Source organism: Moschus berezovskii, chromosome 6 (assembly GCF_049115385.1).
Source record: "Moschus berezovskii isolate FMDL1 chromosome 6, NW_MosBer_1.0, whole genome shotgun sequence".
Lineage (NCBI taxonomy): Eukaryota > Metazoa > Chordata > Mammalia > Artiodactyla > Moschidae > Moschus > Moschus berezovskii.
In genome coordinates, this window is record NC_142465.1 from 96,663,348 (window position 1) to 96,686,601 (window position 23,254).

Here is a 23,254-nt window from a genome sequence, read left to right on the forward strand (position 1 = left end):
ACTGTTTTTAGACAATGGAAAGAAAAATGAATATGTATAATGAGTAGACTCGTGGCCACAGTCCATTCCTTTCCTTCCTGATTGTGTTGGATGGAGAATGGCTTGAAATTGCTATTATATAAACTGGGAGAAAAGTGCTTTGAGAACACTGAATGCAAAATAAAAGCAATAGAGGTTTTACAGATCCCAGCAGGCCAGAGAAAGAGAAGACTATTAAAATGTGTGATCCTGGAAGAAAATTGTTTCTGTAATTGACAACAAGCTATTTATCAAGTAATCCTTGCTGTGTGTACTTTAGTCTCATAGCCTGACACTTACCTGCAGGGTCACTGGGGATGGCTGACTTACATCCCACACTCCTGGAGCGATCATTTCCATGGGAGGCTCACTTTGTAATGTCATGCTGAATAGCACAGACCTGAGAATGGATCTGCTGCAAAAGGCAACACATATGGACAGATAAAAGTCTTTTCAAGAGGGAAGTTACTATTATTTATAAATTAAAAAACAAAACAAAACCCAATTAGCTGTTTCAGTAGCTTCAGTCAGTAGTTAAAAGAGAAATAGGATATTCCACAAGTCTAGATACTGATGAATGGTTCGTTTCTAATAATACCACATTCATGGTGATGTCTGTACATACCTACATTTATTTTCCACAGGAGAAAACTGTTTCCACAATGGCTTCTAACAGGTAGCATTTACTCTTAATTTCCAACAACGCTGATTACAAGATGGGACTAAAAATCTCAAGTTTATATTCTTGGAGTTATGACTGCCTTAAATCAATAAAGATGTTAATAACTCTTAAGAATATTTTTTTGCTTCATAGGGTGACTAAACTCCCTGGGCATCTTTAAAGATATGAGCTCTAAATTTACAGAAAGAAAAGATTTAAATTAGCATATGATTTGCAGATCAAAGTAGTTGTGGGACTTCATGGAGGAAGTGGTTCTTTATGCATAAATAGAAAGATTATTCATATTCTGAATATTTAAACCTATGTTGTAAATTACCATAGCAAATGAGAGTGAGTACAGGAAAGACTTTAGACAGGAAGAATTCATGGATAGTTTTAACAGCTTCAATAACATCCAAATTCACAGAGGCTTATAGGAATTAAAAAACAAGCTATACCTGGCTTGTATATATGAACAAGATTATTGGTTAAAATGTTCTACTGATCACTGAGAACAGTCTTTGATTAACATACCAAATTAAAACTGTAGAACTTAAAGTCAACAAGATTAGAGTTTATATAGAATTTTAATTCATTAAGCAAGTCTTTGGAAAATAACATAGAATTCTACCTTGCCATTTAATGGACAAATATGCAAAGTAAGAGGAAAAAGGTCCAAATAAAGTTTTCTAAACCCTTAGCTTCTTGAGGCTTGGCTTCTTTAGCTTTCATATTAAAATATACTATTAGAAAGTATACAAGGAAGTATAATTTTAAGCATTTCTGTGCAGATATTTTTATATAATCCAAGAATATTCTTTTAGCAGGATGAATTTTGAGTCATTTTTATCCCTTTCTTCTATCCTCACCTCATCTAGAAAAACTTGAGTTTTGGTTTTTTGTTTGTTTGTTTTTTGGTATAACAATACCAGGGACCAGTATTAGCCAATACCAGCATTAGCAAAAGTAGTGTCAAAGTGTTAGCTGCTCAGTCGCATTTGACTATGTGACCCCGTGGACTATAGCCCGCCAGGCTCCTCTGTCCATGGAATTCTCCAGACATGGATAACCCATTCCTTTCTCCAGAGTTTCTTCCTGACCCAAAGATGGAACCTGGGTCTCCAGAATTGCAGGCAGATTCTTTACTGTCTGAATGACCAGGGAAGCCCACAGTATATTCCGTTTCGTTCAGTCGCTCAGTCGTGTCCGACTCTTTGCGACCCCGTGGACTGTAGCCTACCAGGCTTCTCCATCCATGGGATTCTCCAGGCAAGAATACTGGAGTGGGTTACCATTTCCTTCTCCAGGGGATCTTCCCGACCCAGGCATCAAACCCGGGTCTCCCGCATTGGAGGCAAATGCTTTAACCTCTGAGCCACCAGGGAAGTATATTATCAAGCTAAAAGTTAACTCAATGGAGATAAAGATTAGAAAATTATTACTGTGATTTTCTCTTTTAGCTTTCAGAGTATATAATCTTGCCCCAAATGATCTGAAGCATCCATCTTCTTGGGAAAAGTTTTGGATTAGTTTCAGCCAGAATGCAAAAGAAGAGCGCTATAACTGAGCTTGGAGGGCTCAGATGTTAATGTCCTCCACAATATTTGAAGAAAATACGCCTATCCATGGTTGAGTAAACAGGAGTGTAGGAAGGTGTATGTGGCATACTTGAAGGAGAATGTAGAAGAAAAAGCTACCACTTCCTGGCAATTTGAGTTGGTGGGAAGCAGAAGACAGAGAAAGAGGGGACAGTGCGATCATGGTATCCCAAGTTCCCCTCTTCTGCCTATAGAAAGGCAGATGGGGAAGAGTGTTATGTAAGTGAGTACAGCCTAATGCTGAAGGCAGAGGGGGCTTCATTTTATGCTCTCTGCTTCAGATCTGAGAAGAAAATCATTTCTTGAGCTGATCCTGTACAGACCTGAAGAGTGACCTTTAACGTGGGGCCACATGATATACAGGGCAAAGGAACTCATGTTCAGCTTTATTGGGTTTTTGGTTTCTTTACAGAAGAGACGGAATCCAGACAGAGCTGAAGATGTCTGTGTGATAATGTTTCCATAAAGGGAGTCAGGTGGTCGGGACAAAGGGCTTCTACAATAAGGGCGTCTGGTTAGACCATCTGAGCTGAGGTCAGCTTGGAGTCCTGTGTGGGTCTGTGGTGCCTGTGAGAGCCCAGGACACCCTGGCAGTGTCAGTTAGCCCTAGCCAAGTTGGGAGCATACCAATCACAGGCTACAATAGATGGAACAAACAACCACCAGTTTAAAAATGCCTTTGATTTGGATATCATATGTCACTAGGCCAAATAATCTGTTTCTTTTCTGATCCTTTGTATCCAGATTCCCAGGTGACGCAGTGGTAAAGAATCCACCTGTCAATGCAGGAGATGTGGGTTCTATCCCTGTGTCGGGAAGATCTCCTGGAGAAAGAAATGGCAACCCACTTCAGTATTTTTGCCTGGAGAATCCCACAGACAGAGGAGCCTGGCAGACTATAGTCCTTGGGATAGCAGAAGAGTTAGACACAACTCAGCGACCAAACAACAACCGTCCTCTTAAAGACTTAGGATGTCAGGAAGCTGAGTAATTGAGCATTTTCTCCAAAGGAGGCTGCATAATTCTAAAAGGACCTATTTAGATGATCAAATTGGCTAATTTTTTAGAAATCAACGGAAAATTTGTCCTCCTCCTTAGTTATAGGATGGGAGCTCATGAGGAAAAGTGTGATATATTAATTGCACTTTTTCTTCACATCTAAGTTGTGTAGTGAGCTATATTTATGGCCCTACTATATTTATACATCTTGGCCATATTTCACTCTGAAAATCTGAGTGATCTGAGTGATTCCTACAAATAATGAAGAGACTCAAGAATAACTGTGAGTTATCTATCATTTGTCTCCTCAGATGGAGTCTGGATCAATAGTCACCTTGGCCTTAACCCTGAGTTGTGTGGGGCACAGTGAAGTCAGAACTCTTGATTCAAGTATATGTATGAAACGATGTATCAAGGGATAGGGCATAGAGAGAATGAACCTCTAGTTGTCCAGTTAAGGTTAATATAATACATACTTTAAGACAATTCTGAGGGAAAGGATGTCTGACACCATTCTTTGGGTTCTTTGTGTGCAGGAAATTACCTAATTTATATTCTGACAAGGGGCCTTTTTCAATACTGTAAGCATGACTGAAGGACTATCTTTCCATAGACATCTGTGAATAGAAAATATGAGGATGAGGAAGATAATCAGTGGAATCAAGGTGTTTAAAGAATGCATCTTAGTATTGGTGGTCTCAGAAAAAAGGATGAAAATGGAAATTTTTAACTTCCAAGTTGGTGGGATTCACCAGTAGGTTTTACATTACAACACCATGCAAACGTTTATGAAGTGAGTTAAAATTAAGCAAACAAAACAAAAACATGATGAAAGCAAAACATACCAGAAACAGTCTAATAATCGTGGAAAGAGCACCAGATTTATACCAGGACATTTGTATCCTGTCTTCATTAGCAAGCCTTAATTTGCTTAATTTCTTCAAGCTTCTGACACAGAATCAGTAGTTTTTGAGTTTTATATTTGTCTTCACGTGGCCTTGTGTTTGGGGGAGTAGACTTTAGAAAGGTGATGAGCTTTCCTGTTCTTAGCCACTCAGTCATGTTTGAGTGACTTTGCTACCCCATGGACTGTAGCCCACCAGGCTCCTCTGTCCATGGGGATTCTCCAAGCAAGAATACTGGAATGAGATGCCATGCCCTCCTCTAGAGGATCTTCCCAACCCAGGGATTGAACTCTATACGGCGCATGGCTGAAAAAGGGCACATGCCAAAGGCACACCCATAAAGATGGCGCCTGACGGATGTCAGGAGGGCGCGGCTTCAGATAATCACAAAAAATTGTGATTGGCCCCTGAACACTTCACCTAGAGAAGGACACTCAGACGCTGCGGGGGTTCTGTCAAGGCAGTTCCGCTTTATTGTTACAAGCTCTCCCTATATAAAGGCAAGCGTGGGGGTTTTGCAAGGGACTTTCCAATCATGTTAAGGGCCAGGTCATCACGCGCTGGCTTCATAATAGAGGTCTAGGGTGATCACGCCTTGTTCATGCAAGGGGAAGTGTTCAGGGGCCAGTCACAATTGGCATCTCATTCCAGTGTTCTTGCATGAACAAGGCGTGATCCTCCTCCAGAGGATCTTCCTGAACTAGGGATCGAATCCATGTCTCCTGCATTGAAAGGTGGATTCTTTACCACTGAGCCACCAGGGAAGCCCTGGCAAATAGGAATCTAGAATTTCAAATGCCACCCTGCCCACCCACCAACATGTATATGGACTGTTCATTGATCTTATAAGTGGAGATTTTGAATAAGATGTCGTTAGCAAAGGACTATGCTGATAAATAACATTTCTATCCTTAGTTCAGTTCAGTTCAGTCACTCAGTTGTTTCTGACTCTGCGACCCTGTGGTCTGCAGCACGCCAGGCTTCCATATCCATCGCCAACTCCTGGAGCTTATTCAAACTCATGTCCATCGAGTTGGTGCTGCCATCCAACCATCTCATCCTCTATTGTCCCTTTCTCCTCCCACCTTCAATCATTCCCAGCATCAGGGTCGTTTCTAATTAGTTAGTTCTTCTCATCAGGTGGCCAAAGTATTGGCATGTCAGCCTCAGCATCAATCCTTCCAATGAATATTCAGAACTGAATTCCTTTAGGATGGACTGGTTGGATCTCCTTGCAGTCCAAGGAATTCTCGAGTCTTCTCCAATACCACAGATCAAAAGCATCTATTCTTCGGTGCTCAGCTTTCTTTATAGTCCAACTCTCACATCCATACATGACTACTGGGAAAACCATAGCTTTGACTAGACGGACTTTGTTGGCAAAGTGATGTCTCTGCTTTTTAATATGCTTCCTAGATTTGTCATAGCTTTCCTTCCAAGGAGCAAGCATCTTTTAATTTCATGGCTTCAGTCACCATCTGCAGAGATTTTGGAGCCCCAATAATTAAAGTCTCACCATTTCCATTGTTTCCCCATCTATTTCCCATAAAGTGATGGGACCAGATGCCATGATCTTAGTTTTCTGAATGTTGAGTTTTAACTCAATTTTTTCACTCTCCTCTTTCACCTTCATCAAGAGGTTCTTTAGTTCTTCTTCACTTTCTGCCATAAGGGTGGTGTCATCTGCATATCTGAGGTTATTGATATTTCTCCCGGCAAACTTGATTCCGCTTGTGCTTCATTCAGCCCAACTTTTCTCATGATGTATTCTGAATATATGTTAAATAAGCAGGGTGACAATATACAGCCTTGATGTACTCCTTTCCCTATTTGGAGCCAGTCTTTGTTCCATGTCCAGTTCTAACTGTTGTTTATTGACCCACATACAGATTTCTCAGGAGGCAGGTCAGGCGGTCTGGTATTCCCATCTCTTTCAGAATTTTCCACAGTTTGTTCTGATCCACACATTCAAAGGCTTTGGCAGTCAATAAAGCAGAGTAGATGTTTTTCTGGAACTCTCTTGCTTTTTCAATGATCCAGCGGATGTTGGCAATTTGGTCTCTGGTTCCTCTGCCTTTTCTAAAACCAACTTTAACATCTGGAAGTTGTCGGTTCACAAACTGTTGAAGCCTGGCTTGGAGAATTTTGAGCATTACTTTGCTAGTGTGTGAGATGAGTGCAGTTGTGTGGTAGTTTGAGCATTCTTTGGCATTGCCTTTCTTTGGTATTAGAATGAAAAATGACCTTTTCCAGTCCTGTGGTCACTGCTGAGTTTTCCAAATTTGCCTGCATATTGAGTGCAGCACTTTCACAGCATCATCTTTGAGGGTTTGAAATAGCTCAACTGGAATTCCATCACCTCTACTGGCTGTGTTCATAGTGATGCTTCTTCAGGCCCACTTGATTGGCATTCCAGGATGTTTGGCTCTAGATGAGTGATCACACCATTGTGGTTATCTGGGTAATGAAGATCTTTTTTATACAGTTCTGTGTATTGTTGCCACCTCTTCTCAGTATCTTCTGCTTCCATTAGGTCCATACCATTTCTGCTCCTTTATCTGTTAGGTCCATACCATTTCTATCCTTAAGGTCCTTTAAATTTCAATATTATACAAATTCCTATGCCTGGAAAAACCAAATGAAAATCTGTAGCACCAGGAGAACAGATGGGCTAGTTAACCCTCTCTGGCCCCCTGTTTCCTAGACAATTTAAAAAAATGGTTAGAATAAATTAATAACTCCCATTTTTAGGTATAGGATTCTATGCATCCATGGTTTGGCATTCTGGAACCAGCACTTTCAGAAGATCTGATCTTATAAAACTCTTTGAGACTGTGACTCTAATAGATCTAACAGGTTTCATGGCCAGGAAGAGAGACAGGATCCCCTCCTGTCCTGGTGAGGTTTCCACAGCTCATTCATGAAGCAGGGCATGGCATCTAAGGGCAGGAAGGGAGGCGATTTGAAGTAGGAAGATGTGTGGAGAAAAGCCAACTCTCCATTCTGGTTCTTGTTCTTTTCCTAAGTATCCCAATGACTTCTAGCCAGTCCCTTAACCTTCCTTCATCATAAAGATTTTCATATATAAATAAAATTTTTGAACTGAGCTCTGAGAGTCTTTCTCCTACAGGATGGAAGACTGATAAGGCATTTTTATCTGCAACTCGTTTTTATTATTTGATTTTAAGGGTATATCTGAAATGACAATACATAGTAGGGTCAGGGTTGGCTACTCAGACAAGAGTCTCAGGAATAAAATTGTATTATGATTTACTTAGGTTTCTTTTTAAATTCTACAAAAGAGATTCTCATTTTCCTGTCAATTAAATTAGAATCTTTGTGAGCACTTGGGTTTTGGGTTTAGTTTTAAATCAACCCAGGAGATTCTATTGTTCAATCAGGGTTGAGCATTTCTGCATTGAAGGAGTTTACTGCAATTTAGAAATGCTAAGTAAGGACCACACTATTTGTTTTGAATTTAAGTAGGGAAGGTAGCTCATAGAAATGACTGAGGTGAGAATAACCCTGTCTTACTGCAGTGGAGGCATTGTGAATACAGATATGGTATAAGCCCTGTCTGCAAAGGAGAGGATTATAAAACTTCTGTGGGCAACATTTTACCTTTGTTCTTGAAACATATCTTTTTAATAGGATTGAAAGTGAGTTTGTGTGCTTGAAAATGTTGAACTTTATTTTTATTTGTACACATTCTTGATGCAGCCATAACCAATACATATGAATTTAACCTCAGTTGGTTCTTCTGAAACCCACCTCTGGAAACCACAAAGAGATAGAAAGCCTTTAAGTCTGCATATCAGGTCGTGTGTATCTTGGAAAAAAATAAAGACATAAATGCTCATTACAGATCCACATGACTAGGTATGAGCAATTTGAACTGAAATAAATGACAGAACTGATACCAAATGTTTATGGGCAGGGGTCATTCTGTGAAAGGAAATGAAATTAAGTGACTTATTTGATGTGATCTTGAAATGCCTGCATTACATAAATTGGGTTAGAATCTCTGTAACTCAAAGCAATGAACACAGTGGGAGTTATTACATCTCCCCAACTGACCACGTGATGGATTTCTGATGTCTTAAAAAGATCTAAATTTCTTTATGTTGTTTAGCCCAGGAGAGAGCAGATTTTCTGATTTTCATAAGAAATGATCTTTCAGAAACACTTTCACAAATGCTTACTGAAATTCTCTTTGAAGTAAGTTGTGTTTCTGTGATGTCTTAGCATCCACAATTTTGCCACTTTCCCTTAGGAAAAGCACTTAGTATCAGTCCCAGATGGCATTCCTTAAAGATACCCATTATCTCTAATCACTTGCATCTAAAATGTCTACCAAAGGTTAAGTGACAGATGACAAAACAACATGGAGGCAGTATTTTACTATCACAATAAGCATGTAGAAAAAAACCCTGAAGATTAGTTTGAAAGACAAACAATATTCCAGACCTTTAATATATTTAACAAGTTTTTGATTACCTGTTATGTACAAAATAGTGTGTTAGAGGTAATAAAATGGATTTTTTTTTCAGTGAATATCTATAAATGTATTCTACAAACATTTTAGATCTTACAAATACTACAGATGAAACTTTAAAGAAACTCATTCAGGAGAAGGAAAGGCACCTGTGCAGCTGCTCCCAGTGAGAAAGTAATGAAAGTTCTTAGCCCACAAATCAGATTTTTGAAATATCTGCTAACAGCAGTTGGTATTCCTCTTAGGGTTAAACTGTTTCTTATAGACTTTTGAGATCTTATTTCATTCTAAATCTCCTATAGAGATTGATTTTCTTCCAATTCAGTTTAATAAACAAACCTGTACTGATTGCCTATTTATAAGAGGTACCATGTTAGGTAACAGAAATTACAAAGAAAATACATTCCCTGTGCTCACACATGTGGAAACTGGCTATAACATGAAAACAAATAAAAGAGGAACACATATACACACACAAACACGCACACCATGTCATAATTAATCCAATAGAAATGATTTTTAAAATGTATTACAGAGGGCTTTCCTGTCAACCCAGTGGTTAAGACTTGTGCTTCTACTGCAAGGGGCACGAGTTTGATCCCTGGTTGGGGAACTAAGATCCCATATGCGACAAGGTGTGGCCAAAAGCAAAACAAACAAGCAAACAAAACCAAAACATGTATCACAGTTGCTTTGATGATATTTTATTTATACTGACTAAAAGTGGGAACTAAAACCTGATAAAGAATTTCGTTAACATTTTTATACTACCAAATCTTTCTAAAAGAGTGGAGGCAGAAACACTATTGTTAATAATATTAAAATAATAACACAGGTTCTAATTCTTCAAAAGTCCTTTTTTTTTTTTTTTTAAACAGTTTGATTATAAAGCAAGTTTTGTCAAGGGAAAGTAACTAAGATGTTTTAAAATATTTTTCTTTAATTACACAGAAAATCACATTACGGACTTTCTCAAATATTCTAAGTATTAATAATTCCAAATCCTTATGGTTAAATTGACAGCTACTTTTTCAGTGACAGCTACTTTTTCAGTGACAACCAATTCTGACAGAACTCCTATTTGGCTTACTTTTCTGAAAAATATCATCTTAAAGTTGACATATATTTTTTCTTGGCAATAAAAGGTCAGTAAACCAATTACATTGAATAATTTTACTTCAGCCAGAATTTCAAGACTTACGTTGTTGCTAAATGACAGGACTGATCTAAATCATTTTGCATTAGTAATTCCAGAGAAACTGGCTGGTCAGAGAAGGAAAAGAAATTGAGATTGGTCATGCCGATACCTTTTCATGGTAAATGACCCAGTTGACAAGCTGAGCATGAAGCTTGTTTCTAAAGCCATTTCTACATTTTGCTTTTCAGTCCTGCTTTCAACAGTCATGATTTATATTGAGGTAGCTCAATTTCAGAATAAAATGTCTTCTTGATTTTCTCATTATGCCATATACGGAACATTATCTAGTTCCAAGGAGGTTTTATTGAGATGGAAGTTTTATTAATCACAAAAGATATACTTACTGTTTTGGAAACAGTGGAAAACAAGTCCAGGCCAATAAATCTGCATTGGTTGCATAGGTAATCCCAAACAATTTTATAGTGAGCATGGATTCCCTTGGAAGTGATTTTATTTCAAGAGGAAAATTGATCCTTAAAATAAAAGAAGAAATTAGGTTGGGCTTCCCTGGTAGCTCAGATGGTAAAAAAATTGCCTGCAATGCAGGAGACCCTGGTTTGATTCCTGGGTTAGGAATATTCTCTGGAGAAGGGAATGGCAATCCACCCAGTATTCTTGTCTAGAGAACTCCATGGACAGACCATGGGGTCACAAAGAGTCAGACACCACTAAGCAACTAACACCTTCACTTTATTGTGTGTCAAACAATGTTAACCCTTGATCTCATTAATACTCCCAACAACTCTAGGACACTAGGACCCAATTACAATGATGTTTTCATAAATATTTCCTCCTAATGCAGTGCTGTGTGACACAAGTATTTTAACTATTTGAATTGAGGCATTCTCTCAAGTTTTAATGTTTTATCTCGTAAATGCAGAAATATAGCAATCAGATTGATTACTCTATGGTGATTGCTATGATATTGATACATAAGCTTATTTTTTGAAAATTACAAAAACTTGAGCATCAAGAAAGAATGATTAACATTGTCTTAGGGAATGGGGGGAGGGCAGGAAATAACTCATCAGTTCAATTTATCAGTTCAGTTCAGTTCAGTCGCTCAGTCATGTCCGACTCTCCGCGACCCCATGAATCACAGCACGCCAGGCCTCCCTGTCCATCACCAACTCCCGGAATACAATCAAACTCATGTCCACAGAGTCGGTGATGCCATCCAGCCATCTCATTCTCCGTCGTCCCCTTCTCCTCCCACCCCCAAACTTTCCCAGCATCAGAGTCTTTTCCAGTGAGTCAACTCTTCGCATGAGGTGGCCAAAGTATTGCAGTTTCAGCTTTAGCATCAGTCCCTCCAATGAACATCCAGGATTGATCTCCCTTAGAATGGACTGGTTGGATCTCCTTGCAGTATAAGGGACTCTCAAGAGTCTTCTCCAACACCACAGTTCAAAAGCATCGATTCTTCAATGGGTCTTAAATAGTAGTTTGGCTACAACCAGGTGAAGAGTTGGAAAATAATATTCCAAAAAAGAAAGAAAATGCACAGACAAGGGCATATATGCATGGAACTGAGGAATGGTGAGTGGAGCATTGTAGCTAGAATAAGAAACGTAGTCAAGTTGGTCTTAACCTGAAAGTTATGAAGGATGCAATTAGAAAGATAGGTGCTTGCCAGAATATTTAAGAACTCTGCATGCCAGGCAAAGGAATTTGTGATTTTTTTCCTAATGGCAAAAGGAAATGTTTAAATGAGAGAGCTAAAAGCATAGAGAGTTGTTTATAATTTTAAATGTGAGCTATTCTGGATGATGATGAGATTCCAGGAAATTGGGGGCTGATTGCTGAGATGTAATAGATAGTACAATTCCTGGATATGTCAAGGTGAAGAACATCAAACTCAGACCCTGGATGGATTGTAGATATGGGTGAAAAAAAGTGGCTAAGAATAAGCACAAGGTTGTTAAAGGTGGAAAAATTTGAATTTGGGCATTGAATCCATTAATCTATATAAGATTGCCTACAAGGTATAAAGATACTGTAAGACTGGGAGGAATACACCTGGGTGGTTGAAGAATCTAAGAAAGGGCTTTTGACAGGAAGTTGAGAGATCTGAGGTTCCTAATGGTGGACAGGAAGAAGGGTACCTTTCTTTCCTTTCAGGAGTCATCTTGGCTACATAGAAATGATACAAGAGTCTCAAGAGAAATACAGTGTTTAGGAGAGATAGATTTATGGGTGGCTAGGAAGCATGTGTGAAGGAAACAGCTACCCACTCCAGTATTCTTGCCTGGAGAATCCCATGGACAGAGGAGACTGGCAGGCTACAGTCCATTGGGTCACAAAGAGTTGGACCTGAATGACTTTCACTCACTCACTCAGGAAGCATGTGAGAGTTGGACTACGAAAAAGGCTGAATGCCAAAAGATGGATGCTTTCAAATCATGGTGCTGGAGAAGACTCTTGAGAGTCTCTTGGACAGCAAGGAGATCAAACCAGTCAATCCTAAAGGAAATCAAGCCTGACTATTCACTGGAAGGACTGTTCCTGAAGCTGAGGCCCCAAAACTTTGGCCACCTGATGTGAAGAGCTGACTCACTGGAAAAGACTCTGATGTTGGGAAAGACTGAAGGCAAAAGGGGAAGAAGGTGGCTGATGATGAGAGGGTTGGATAGCATCACTGACTCAATGGACATGAATCTGAGCAAGCTCCGGGAGCCTGGGAAATCCTATGGACAGAGGATCCTGACGGGCTAGAGTCCATGGGATTGCAAGAGTCAGACACAACTTAGTGACTAAATCACCACTGGGAGATAGTAGAGGACAGAGAAGCATGGTATGTTGCAGTCCATGGGGTTGCAAAGAGGTGGACATGACTTAGTGACTACACAACAACAACAGGCAGCATTCAGCCTCAGGAATAGGGAACAGTTAATTCACACCAGTGACCATAACTGATTCTGAGGAAATACACATCTTTCCCCTCAACATGCTATTCTCTGAGATGGAGAGGTCTAGGTACAGGTGTAAAAAACCATCTAACAAGAGGAAAGACAGAAGAGCTATTTTAGAGGTAAAATGGATAACTAATAATTGACAGCATATTAGTAGAATAGAACAATGACGAATTGAAGATGAGTTTCAGGCTCTGAGATTATGTTAGTGGATCCCTTTAACTGATAGAAAACACAGATAGGAATTTGGGGTAGGTGACTTATATGTGGCTTATGGCATACTGTCGTTGAGTTAATAGTAACTCAGAGATGTCAATATGTAAACTGAGTGTGGAGACGAGTCAAAGGTTTTGATTCAAATGTTGGCCCTGTGACTAAACAGATGTTCTTCTTTGAGTGATGAATTTAACCCTTTTAAGCCTTATTTATCTATAAAAAGGAAAAAAATATTATATAACACAATATGTGATAAATGGTAAATTGTATATCAACAGTATATTCATTATTCTATCAACAATGTGGGGCTTCCCTGGTGGCTCAGAGGTTAAAGCGTCTGCCTCCAATGCGGGAGACCCGGGTTCAATCCCTGGGTCGGGAAGATCCCCTGGAGAAGGAAACGGTAACCCACTCCAGTATTCTTGCCTGGAGAATCCCATGGACGGAGAAGCCTGGTAGGCTACAGTCCACGGGGTCGCATAGAGTCGGACACGACTGAGCGACGGAATGGAACGAACGGAATCAACAATGTAATAACTTATATTAGCCATTGTAAAACAGATGAAATATAATTCTAGTTAAAAGTAAGGGAGGGGACATACATATACCTAATGCTGACTCATGCTGATATATGTCAGAAACCAATAAAATACTGTAAAGCAATTATCCTCCAATAAACACGATTTTTAAAAAAGCAAGGAAAGAAAACAAAGGAAAGGCTAAAAAAAATTTATTTTTCAATATTAGCAAAATTTAGACTATTAAAAATTAAATGATCACACGTTTAGTTATCCAAAAGTTGTTCTTATCTTTCATATTCTTTCACAGTTGTAATATTCATTCAATGTAATGTGGACATATTTCTCAGCTTAAAAAGAATCTCTGAAACTCAACATAAAATGCTGATGATTTTGTGAAATGCACAGTAGTTTCTTGAATAGTCTCTTTTACCTATAATTGACTTTCTATTTAGTTTTCATAATTTTGTGTCAGGATAGAAGCTATAATTTCACTTTATTTCTCATATAATCTGGAATGTTCTTTTTCCCATTGAGTCTCTCTTCTTCATGTGTAACTTCACTTATTAGTGAGCTTTTCAAATCAAGAATGACAAAACATTCGATAAGTTACAGTGGATAGTTACTGCCAATCTCCATTTTGTCATTTTTATTAACAAAAATAAATTCTTCCAGAGTATGAATACATACTTTATAGTTATTTATTCATTTTCTGAATACATATGGATTTTTAAGCCAGAATAATCTCATAGTCACTGAAAAATCTTTTTTATTAACTTCTACATGGCTATTGAAAAATCAAAGGAATGAACTTTACACAAAAAAGGAAGAAAAATACTTTGAGATAATTCAATAAGTGAAGTAAGATTGCTTCTCTGTATCTACAAACTTCAAATTTTAACCATATGCTTGCCTTACTCTACTATTTAAAAATGAGTAAAAACTAAAATTTTTCTTAAACATTCTTCGCTTTTATATAAGACAGTTTTTCTAAAATCAGAATAACTTTTTGATAGTGAAATTGGGAGATTTAAAAAGTCCCCTATTAATACTGTTAAAAAAAATAATGGACCATTGTAAGGACTTTGACTTCTGTCTGAGTGAAAGAGGGAGCCATTTCAGGATTATAAAATAGCAGAGTGATGTAGCCTGACTTACATTTTAAAAGAGGTTACTTAAGCTGTTATATGAGAAGGATTATAAAGGCGCAAGAGAAGTAGGGTGACTATTACAAGGCAGTTGTAGGAATACAGGGGAGATATGATGGTGGCCTAGACAAATGAAAGTGACAAGAAGTAACACTCTGGAAATATTCTGAGGAGAGAGCCAGTAGGATATCTGAGACATGGGTCTAAGAGAAGGAAATTCAGGCTAAGGATCTGATCTAAACAACCAAAACTGGAAATGATCATCCAGGGTGGCCATCCATGGGTAGGACAAATTTGGAGTGTAAGATCAAGAGTTTAGTTTTAGACATGTTGAGTGAATAAGTACGAAGTTTGTGACTGATGCCTGGGTTGGTGATATAAATTTGGGAGTTGCTGGCATACAGATGGCATTTAACGCTATGTGACTATAAGAGAAAACTAGGCTATAAATATAGAAACAACAGAGGAAGCTTAAGGGCTAAGACTATGAGCAGTCTGGGAGAAGAAAAGGATACGGAGAAGGAATGTCCAGTGAGGGAGGCAGAAAGCTAAAAGAATGTGGGAAACAGCTCCTAATAGATTATGTAAGATGAAGACAGAGAAACAAACATCAGATTCAGCTCTGCAGGTCACTGGTGACTCTAAGGATAAATTTCAGTGGAAAAGAGATGATGAAAGCCTGACTGGAGTATGTTTTAGACCAGGGGAAAAAGCTGAAGAAAGTGAATACAGACAGCTCTTTGGAAGGGTTTTTCTGCAAAGTAGAGAGAAAAATGGCATAGCTGCTATTGAAACAATAAAGCAGAGTTTGTTTTGTTTTTTAAGTTTAAGATTAAGAACTATTTGCAGAATATAAATACTCAGCCTAAGATTTTATATGTTGTAAGAAAGTATGAAAATCACAAGTAAAACCTCAGCTTTGGAGTCAGAGTGCATTTGAGCACTAGTTCTGCCATTTGCTGGTTGTGGGACCTTGGCCAAGTTAATTAAGCTTTATAAACGTCAATATTCTGATCTGTAAAATGGAGATGACAATATCTCTATGCATTTTTGTTATTAAGTTTAGATGAGATAATATGTTTGGGCGGTAAACTCTGATGACTGGAATGCAATAAGCAGTTAAATCTATGTCACATATTATTATCAAACAAAGTGTATGTCCTCAAACTTACAGTCTAGTAATAAAACATGCAATTAATTGCACTGTAATGGGTATATGTCAATAAAATATATAAAGGATACTACAGGCCAGGCACCTAGGGAAATGGTAAATAAATATATTTTTAATGAAATAAAATAAAAAGAATTCACATACACACTACTATATTCAAAATGGATAACCAACAAGAAAGTGAAAGTGAAGTTGCTCAGTCTTGTCCAACTCTTTGTGACCCCATGGACTGTAGCCCACCAGGCTCTTCCATCCCTGGGATTCTCCAGGCAACAGTACTGGAGTGGGCTGCCATTGCCTTCTGAATTCACATACACACTACTATATTCAAAATGGATAACCAACAAGGACCTATTTATTGTATAGCACATAGAACTCTACTCAATATTATGTGCCAGCTTGGATGGGGGGGTAGTTTGGGGCAGAATGGATACATGTAAATGTATGGCTGAATAACTTCACCATTCATGTGAAACTACCACAACATCGTGAATTGCCTATATCCCAATACAAAATAAAAAGCTGAAAGTTGAAAAAAAAATAGAGATTTGAAGGACAGAAAAAAAGAAAGAAAGAAAGAAAATAATTCTGGGTTAAAGTAACTAACTTTATTCCCCCAAGGGGAATCAGAGAAACTCCACAGGAAAGATAACACTTATGTACTTTTGAAGGACAAGAGGAAAAGTATACCAATGTAATTATTCCACTAATACTAATAATTTCAATTTCTTTTGATTTTTCTCTGAAATTGATTTTAGAATTAGGAAATTTTTCTTTTGAATTGTTTAAATGATGGCGCATATTTGTCAATTGAAAACAACCATGGATAAGCATTAATTAAGTCAGAAGAAAAGTGGAAAGTCAAGTGAAAGTCACTAAGCCTTGTTCGACACTTTGTGACCCCATGGACTATATAGGCCATGGAATTCTCCATGCCAGAATACTGGAGTGGGTAGCCTTTCCCTTCTCCAGGGGGTCTTCCTGACCCAGGAATCGAACCGGGGTGTCCTAATTCTAGTAATTGAGCTGGTTAATATATTTTTGAAGAGTCACTTATTACATAAAATTCATTCATTTCCAAGCCACATTTACTGGACTCTTACTGTGTCTGGTGCTGCTTTAGCTGTTAGGGATAAAATTTGAAAATTAAATAAATAAATATATAAAGATCTTGGTAGGAGTTGATTATCCCAAATTAGATGACATTTTACGCAATGCATAGATAGTTACTGTACAAAAACTTGATTGTTTAAATAAATTTGCAATTAGCTTTTGGGAGAAAATAGAGATTACATATGTCATTAGGTGACATCTTCTTTGTTTTAACTGAAATCTATCTCCCTCCAACACCCAATAGAGGGTATCCCTTTTATCCAGTCTACAAATGATTAATAATTCTCCTTTCCCCAATTTCCCTCCTTGAGCAACTCAATAATTTAGATTGGATATTTATCTAGATTTTGAAAGGGACCTTTAATCTGCTGAACTGAAGTCAGTTACCTAGTATGCTTAGCGTATTTATCACATTTCTGAATCAAATCAACCGGCTACACTAAAAAAAAATTATATCTTTCACTTAGAAAGCAGCAGGGAAGAGGGAAGGTGGAAGGAACCCTGGTCTTTATTAGACAAATAATCATTCCAGAATAAAGATTAAACTTACGTTTCATTCCAGTTGACCAAGAGAAAAAACAACTTTTTGACGGGAATATTTCTGCAGTTTCTCACTTGGCACAGCTTCTTTCCAGCATATGTAAGCCAACAGGAGAAAGAAAATGCTTTATAGCTAAAAAGAAACAACATTGATTCAATAAGTTGAACACTGTGAAGGAAGCAGTTTTCTATATGGGTCAGTTATTTTACAGTTAAAAGTCAAATGATAAAGTGTTGTTTGCTTGTACAGAGTGTACTTTAAAAATTACTAAGAATTTATGTTTGGTGGCTTCAGCAAAATTGAATAATGGGGAGTCTTAGACCCTCTTTCCCCTGCTGGAGACACCAATTGAACAACAATACATGGATCAGTTTCCTTTGCGAGAAATCCAGAAACAAGTTAAAAGGCTCTTGCACCCAAGTGCAAAGCCAGTCACAAAGAAATCAGTAGGAAAACTCATGGCACTCATTTTACAGAACGCTTTCTCCCAACAGAGTGTCATGTGACCAGGAGAGAACTCCCAATTCCCAATTTTCTCCCTGGGGTGGGAAAGAGAAGACTGGAACATACGTCTGACATTCAGATGTTTTAGGGGTTTATCCAAGGGACTGGTTTCTCTCTTGCCTGAATCTGAGTGCTGAACAGGAATCGGTGCCAAGTTGGGGGCCTCTGAAAACAAAGGCAGTGAGTGGTCTAAACTAGCACAAACTAACTCACACTTCCCCCAGCTCAGTGCAAAATGAATAGTAGAAAACTCCCAACTCCCAGCTTCTCCCTTGGGAAAGATCTGGATTGTGATTCCAGTAGGATATGATATCCTCTAGATGCCTAGGGGCCATGGATTTAGGAGGACAAAAAAGAGCTGGGAGGCTTGCTGCTGCTCCAGAGGATTTGTGGGACCCGTAGGCAGAGGCTGATGCAATCTGATGATGTCTGAATTGGCAGGAAGAGAGAGGAGCAGGGAGAGTGCAGTGTGCATCCAACAGTTTGGCTTTTTTGGAGGCTGTGTGAGGGTCTGGTTTATGTCTCATGCACCAGAGCATCTATGGGACCAGGCATACTCTGAATGCTGGCGCCCAACTGAGAACAAAAAAGAGCTGGGCAGCTTATGGAGAACCAGCAGGAAGGACCACAGGCTGACACTAGAGGAAACAAGAAATTCAAGTCCTTGACAAAAGAAGCAAAACCTCTCTAAATGTGAATTGACACACACAAATCCAGGGAGGATGCATTTGCCATGGATGCTTGCCATCTACCTCTGCAAGAATTAAATCACATGCTACTGCAGTTGCTGACCTCTAACACTCCCTGAAGGAGTTCAGGGCACACAGCAGAAATGAGGCACTCTGTGTTTCTGGAAACTGGCAAGGACAGGTCTTATAGACAGTAAGATATTTTCAGAAACTGAGTTTATGAGCCCCATTCTTGATTCTCCTCATACCTTGAAAAGCACCAAAATCCTTCATATCTAGAAAAGCACTAAAATGATCATTTCTTGTGACTAGCAAAAGCTTAACGAGACCAACAGAAGTTTTCTACAAAAAATATGTGCTTGATTGCATGTACTCCCCCTTCACCAAGGTCACATATATGCTGTCCTTTCCCCCTGCCTCTTTGGAGCTGTTTTTCAGAGCTATCTGAGGTGCTGTTTCGCAGACTGGAGTCCTCATACTGCCCCAAATAAAACTTAACTCACAACTCTCATGTTTCGCATCTTTTTTTAAAGCAACAATTCTTTCCTTGTATGAAACCAGTCCATAAGGACTGGGAGAGGTAGCTGTTTTTTTCTTTTTTTCTTTTTTTAATGCTCAAATCTCAAGACAAAGTAAAACAAGGTATACAATGAGAGAGGAAAACATGGGCCCAACCAAAGGAACAAGATAAATCTCCAGAAGTGAACTGAAAGTTGTTCAGTCGTGTACAACTCTTTGCCACTCCATGGGATTCTCTAGGCCAAAATACTGGAGTGGGGAGCCTTCCCTTCTCCAGGGGATCTTCCCAATCTGGGATCGAACCCAGGTTTCCCACATTGCAGGTGGATTCTTTACCAGCTGAGCCACAAGGTAAGCCCTGAGAGTCAAAATGCATTTCTAAATCATTTCTGAGAATGAAAGGATGAAAAATGAGGTTAGGCTAGATAAACGTACTATCTTCAAAGTAAATAACTGTGTATGAATCTAACTGACATTACAAAGATCCTCTAGTCTTTTCTCTACCAGGTCTCTCAATGAAAGAACAAAATTAGAAACCAAAGAGAAAGTGCAAACAACCCTCAAGTGTTCACTGGAAAACCAAGTTAATTTGAAACATATCAACATAAAATAGTGCCAGGGCTAGCAAGCAAAGACCTTTATAACAGATGAATTAAAGTAACAAGTGCAGACACAGAACTAACACTCTTTTATTTCCCTTAGAAAAGGGTAAGTTCTTACATCACCATATTGACCAACTTCATGAAATGTTATGAATACATCAAAATTGTGGAGAGTTGGTTTATGCTAAAAGAAAAATCTCTAGAAACCAATCTTAAAGAAATGAAAGTATATGAACTACCTGACAAAGAATAAAATATATACCTATATATACACACACATGCTCAATAAGCTCAGAAAAATAATGCATAAACAAAATGAGAATATTAAAAATACACAAAAATATTAAGAAGAAATTTTGGAGCTGAAGAATACAACAACTGAGTTGAAAAAAATCAATAGGTGGGTTCAAGGACATACCGGATCAGGCAGAAAAAAAAATCAGTGAACTCAAACATAGGTATTTGAAATTATTCAGAGAAACAAGAAAAATGAAGAGTGGATAAAGTCTAAGGGTCTTATGGGACACAACCAATAGGACAAACAAACATTATTTGAGTCCCAGAAGATGACTGAAAGAAAGCGGCAGAAAGCTGATCTGAAGCAACAGTGGTGCTTTTTTTTTTTTTTTAACAGTCAGACATTAATATACTATATACACCTTTGCCATTTACACATTAGCATCAGGCCATTTATTACAAAACACTATACACTTTCCACTGCAGGCGAGTTATATATTGACAGCAAATTTCTGCAGATAAGACAGTGAATAAACTTTCCACTCCATATTGATTAGGAATAGTTTTTTCTAGTTTTAAATATTAGCCAGACACAGAAAAAGGTTGGACTGTAAGGCCTGGGTGCACAGTCTTGATGGAAGCAGCTAATCATGTGTGTTTCACTGATCCTTCGTCTGAGGTGGGGACACTTCTTCACTGCCTTCATAATTTTCTTGTGCTCGTTGGCCAGTTCTCTGAGGGTTGTTCATGTGATGTGCTGCTGGGCCTGTATACGGCTGTCCATGCACATGGTTAAGGCTGAAAACTTAATTGTGGGAAAGGAAATGGACATCCAATTTTAAGAAGCCTAATGGACTAAACTAGGATGAGCCCAAGGAAGACCATACTAAAACACATTAAAATTAAACTATTGGAAGTCAAACACAAAGAGAGAACTTTGATAGCAGCAAGAGAAAAGAGATCTGCCACATAAAAGGGATCTCATCAGTTTTTCAGCAGATTTCTCAGCAGAAACCTTGAAGGCCAGAGGGAGTGAGATGATATATTCAAAGTTCTGAAAGAAAAAAATATTGTATCTGGAAAAGCTGTCCTTCAAAAATGAAGGAGAAATAAATACTTCCTCAGGTAAAAAGCTGAGGGAGTTCATCAGCACTAGACCTGACTCAACATGAAATGCTAAAGGGAATCCTTCAAGTGGAAATGAAAGGATGCTAGATAGAAACAGGAGAGCATATGAAAGTATGAAAGCTTTCTGGTAAAGGAAAACATATAGACAAATACAGAAGACTGTAAGACTGTAATGGTGACACATGAATAACTTTTAACTCTGCTATAGAATTTAAAAGGACAAAGTATAGAAAACTTTAATGATAACAATATATAAAATTTAAGAAGATGCAATTTGTGATATTTGTAACTCAAAGTATGATAAGGGAAGAAGAGTAGAGTTTTTGTATATGACTAAAGTGAAGTTATAACGAAATTTTAAAAGAAGTTATTATCAGCATAAAACAGTGTTTTAAATATAATATGTATTATGTAAGGCCCACTGTCACCACAAACAAAGCAACCACAATATAGATGATACACAAAAGAAAATAAGAAAGGAATTGAAGTGTGTCATTATAAAAACTCATCAGGACACAAAGGAAAGGGCAAGATAGGAAAAGAGGGACAAAAATGCTACAAGACAGAACACAATGCAAAAAAATAGCAAAAGTAAGTCCTTGTCTATCATTAATTATATTAGATATAAATAAAATTCTACGATGAGAAGAAACAGCATAACTGAATGGATTAGTAAACAAGATCCAACCATATGCTGTCTACAAGGGATACACTTTAGATTTACGGACACACCTGAAAGTGAAAGGACAGAAAGAGATAGTCCATATATGATAATCAAAAGAGCAGGAGTGGCCATACTTATGCAAGACAAAATAGACTTTCAGTTAAAGCTTTCAGACAAAAACATTATATAATGATAAAGAGGTCAATTTACCAAGAGGATGCAATAGCTGTAAATATACATGCACCTTAAATTGAAGCAAATATATTAAGCAAACATTGAAGGGATGAAAAGGAGAACTAGAAAATAACACAATAATAACAGAAGATCTCATTAGTGGTTACAATGAATAGAGCAACCAGACAGAAGCTCAACAAGGAAACAGAGGGTTTTAATAACACTATGGTCCAAATGAACCTAATAGACATTTATAGAACATTCCACCTGACCTCTGGGCAATATGCATTCTTCTCAAGCTTGGATCTTTCTCTAGAACAGATCACAAAATTGGTCACGGAACAAGTCTTAACAAATTTTAAAAAACTGAAATCATACCAAGTATATTTTCTGACCACAATGGAATAAAAGTAGAAATCAGTGGCAGAAAAAAAACTGGAAAAATTCTCAAATTAATATTAATTAACACTTTTTAGTTTCTGTTTCTCGTTTTAATTTTACTGAAATATAGTTATGGTACAATATTACATTAGTTCCAGGTGTACTACATAATGATCTGATGTTTGCATACATTATGAAATGATGACCACGATAAGTTAAGTAACCATCTGTCCTCATACAAAAGTATTATAATAACATTGATTCATGTTTCTTATGCTGTATGTTATTAATACATCCATGTGACTTACTAGTTATATAACTGAAAATTTATGCCACTTAATCCTCCTCACCTATTTCATCCCCATCCCACCCCTTCCCTTCTGGCAACCACTTGTTCTCTGATAGTCTGTTTTCATTTTGTTTGTTTTTCAGATTTTACATAAGTGAGATCATGCAGTAGAAATGAGTACTTTTGAACAACTAATGTGTCAAACAGAAATCAAAAGGGAAATTAGAAAATATCGTAAAATGTGAAACACACACCATAACAAAACTTATGATAGATAGCAAAATCAGTTCTAAAAAAGAAGTTTAAAGCAATAAATGCTTACATTAAAAGAAGAAAGATCAAATAAAAACTACAATGAAAAAACCACCTCACACAGGTCAGAACGGCCATTATCAGACAGTCCGCAAACAATAAGTGCTGGAGAAGGTGTAGAGGAAAGGGAACTCTCCTACACTGTTGGTGAGAACATAAATTGGTATTGTCACTATGGAGAACAGTATGTAGGTTCCTTAAAAAACTAAAAATAGAGCTACCATATGATCCAGCAATCCCATTCCTGGCCATATATCTGGAG

General features: G+C 37.9%; 1 protein-coding gene across 3 annotated transcripts in view; it reads right to left on the reverse strand.

Moving 5' to 3' along the window:
- Window positions 1–23,254, reverse strand: part of PIK3C2G (phosphatidylinositol-4-phosphate 3-kinase catalytic subunit type 2 gamma) — a 464,511-nt gene that overhangs the window by 327,491 nt on the left and 113,766 nt on the right. For all 3 annotated transcript variants that reach the window (XM_055394272.2, XM_055394271.2, XM_055394273.2), the window contains 3 exons: window positions 17,503–17,625; window positions 10,219–10,347; window positions 319–433 (listed from right to left, as the gene is read on the reverse strand). In XM_055394272.2, coding sequence (XP_055250247.2) covers window positions 319–433; window positions 10,219–10,347; window positions 17,503–17,625 — 367 coding nt within the window. The remainder of the gene's footprint in view (window positions 1–318; window positions 434–10,218; window positions 10,348–17,502; window positions 17,626–23,254) is intronic.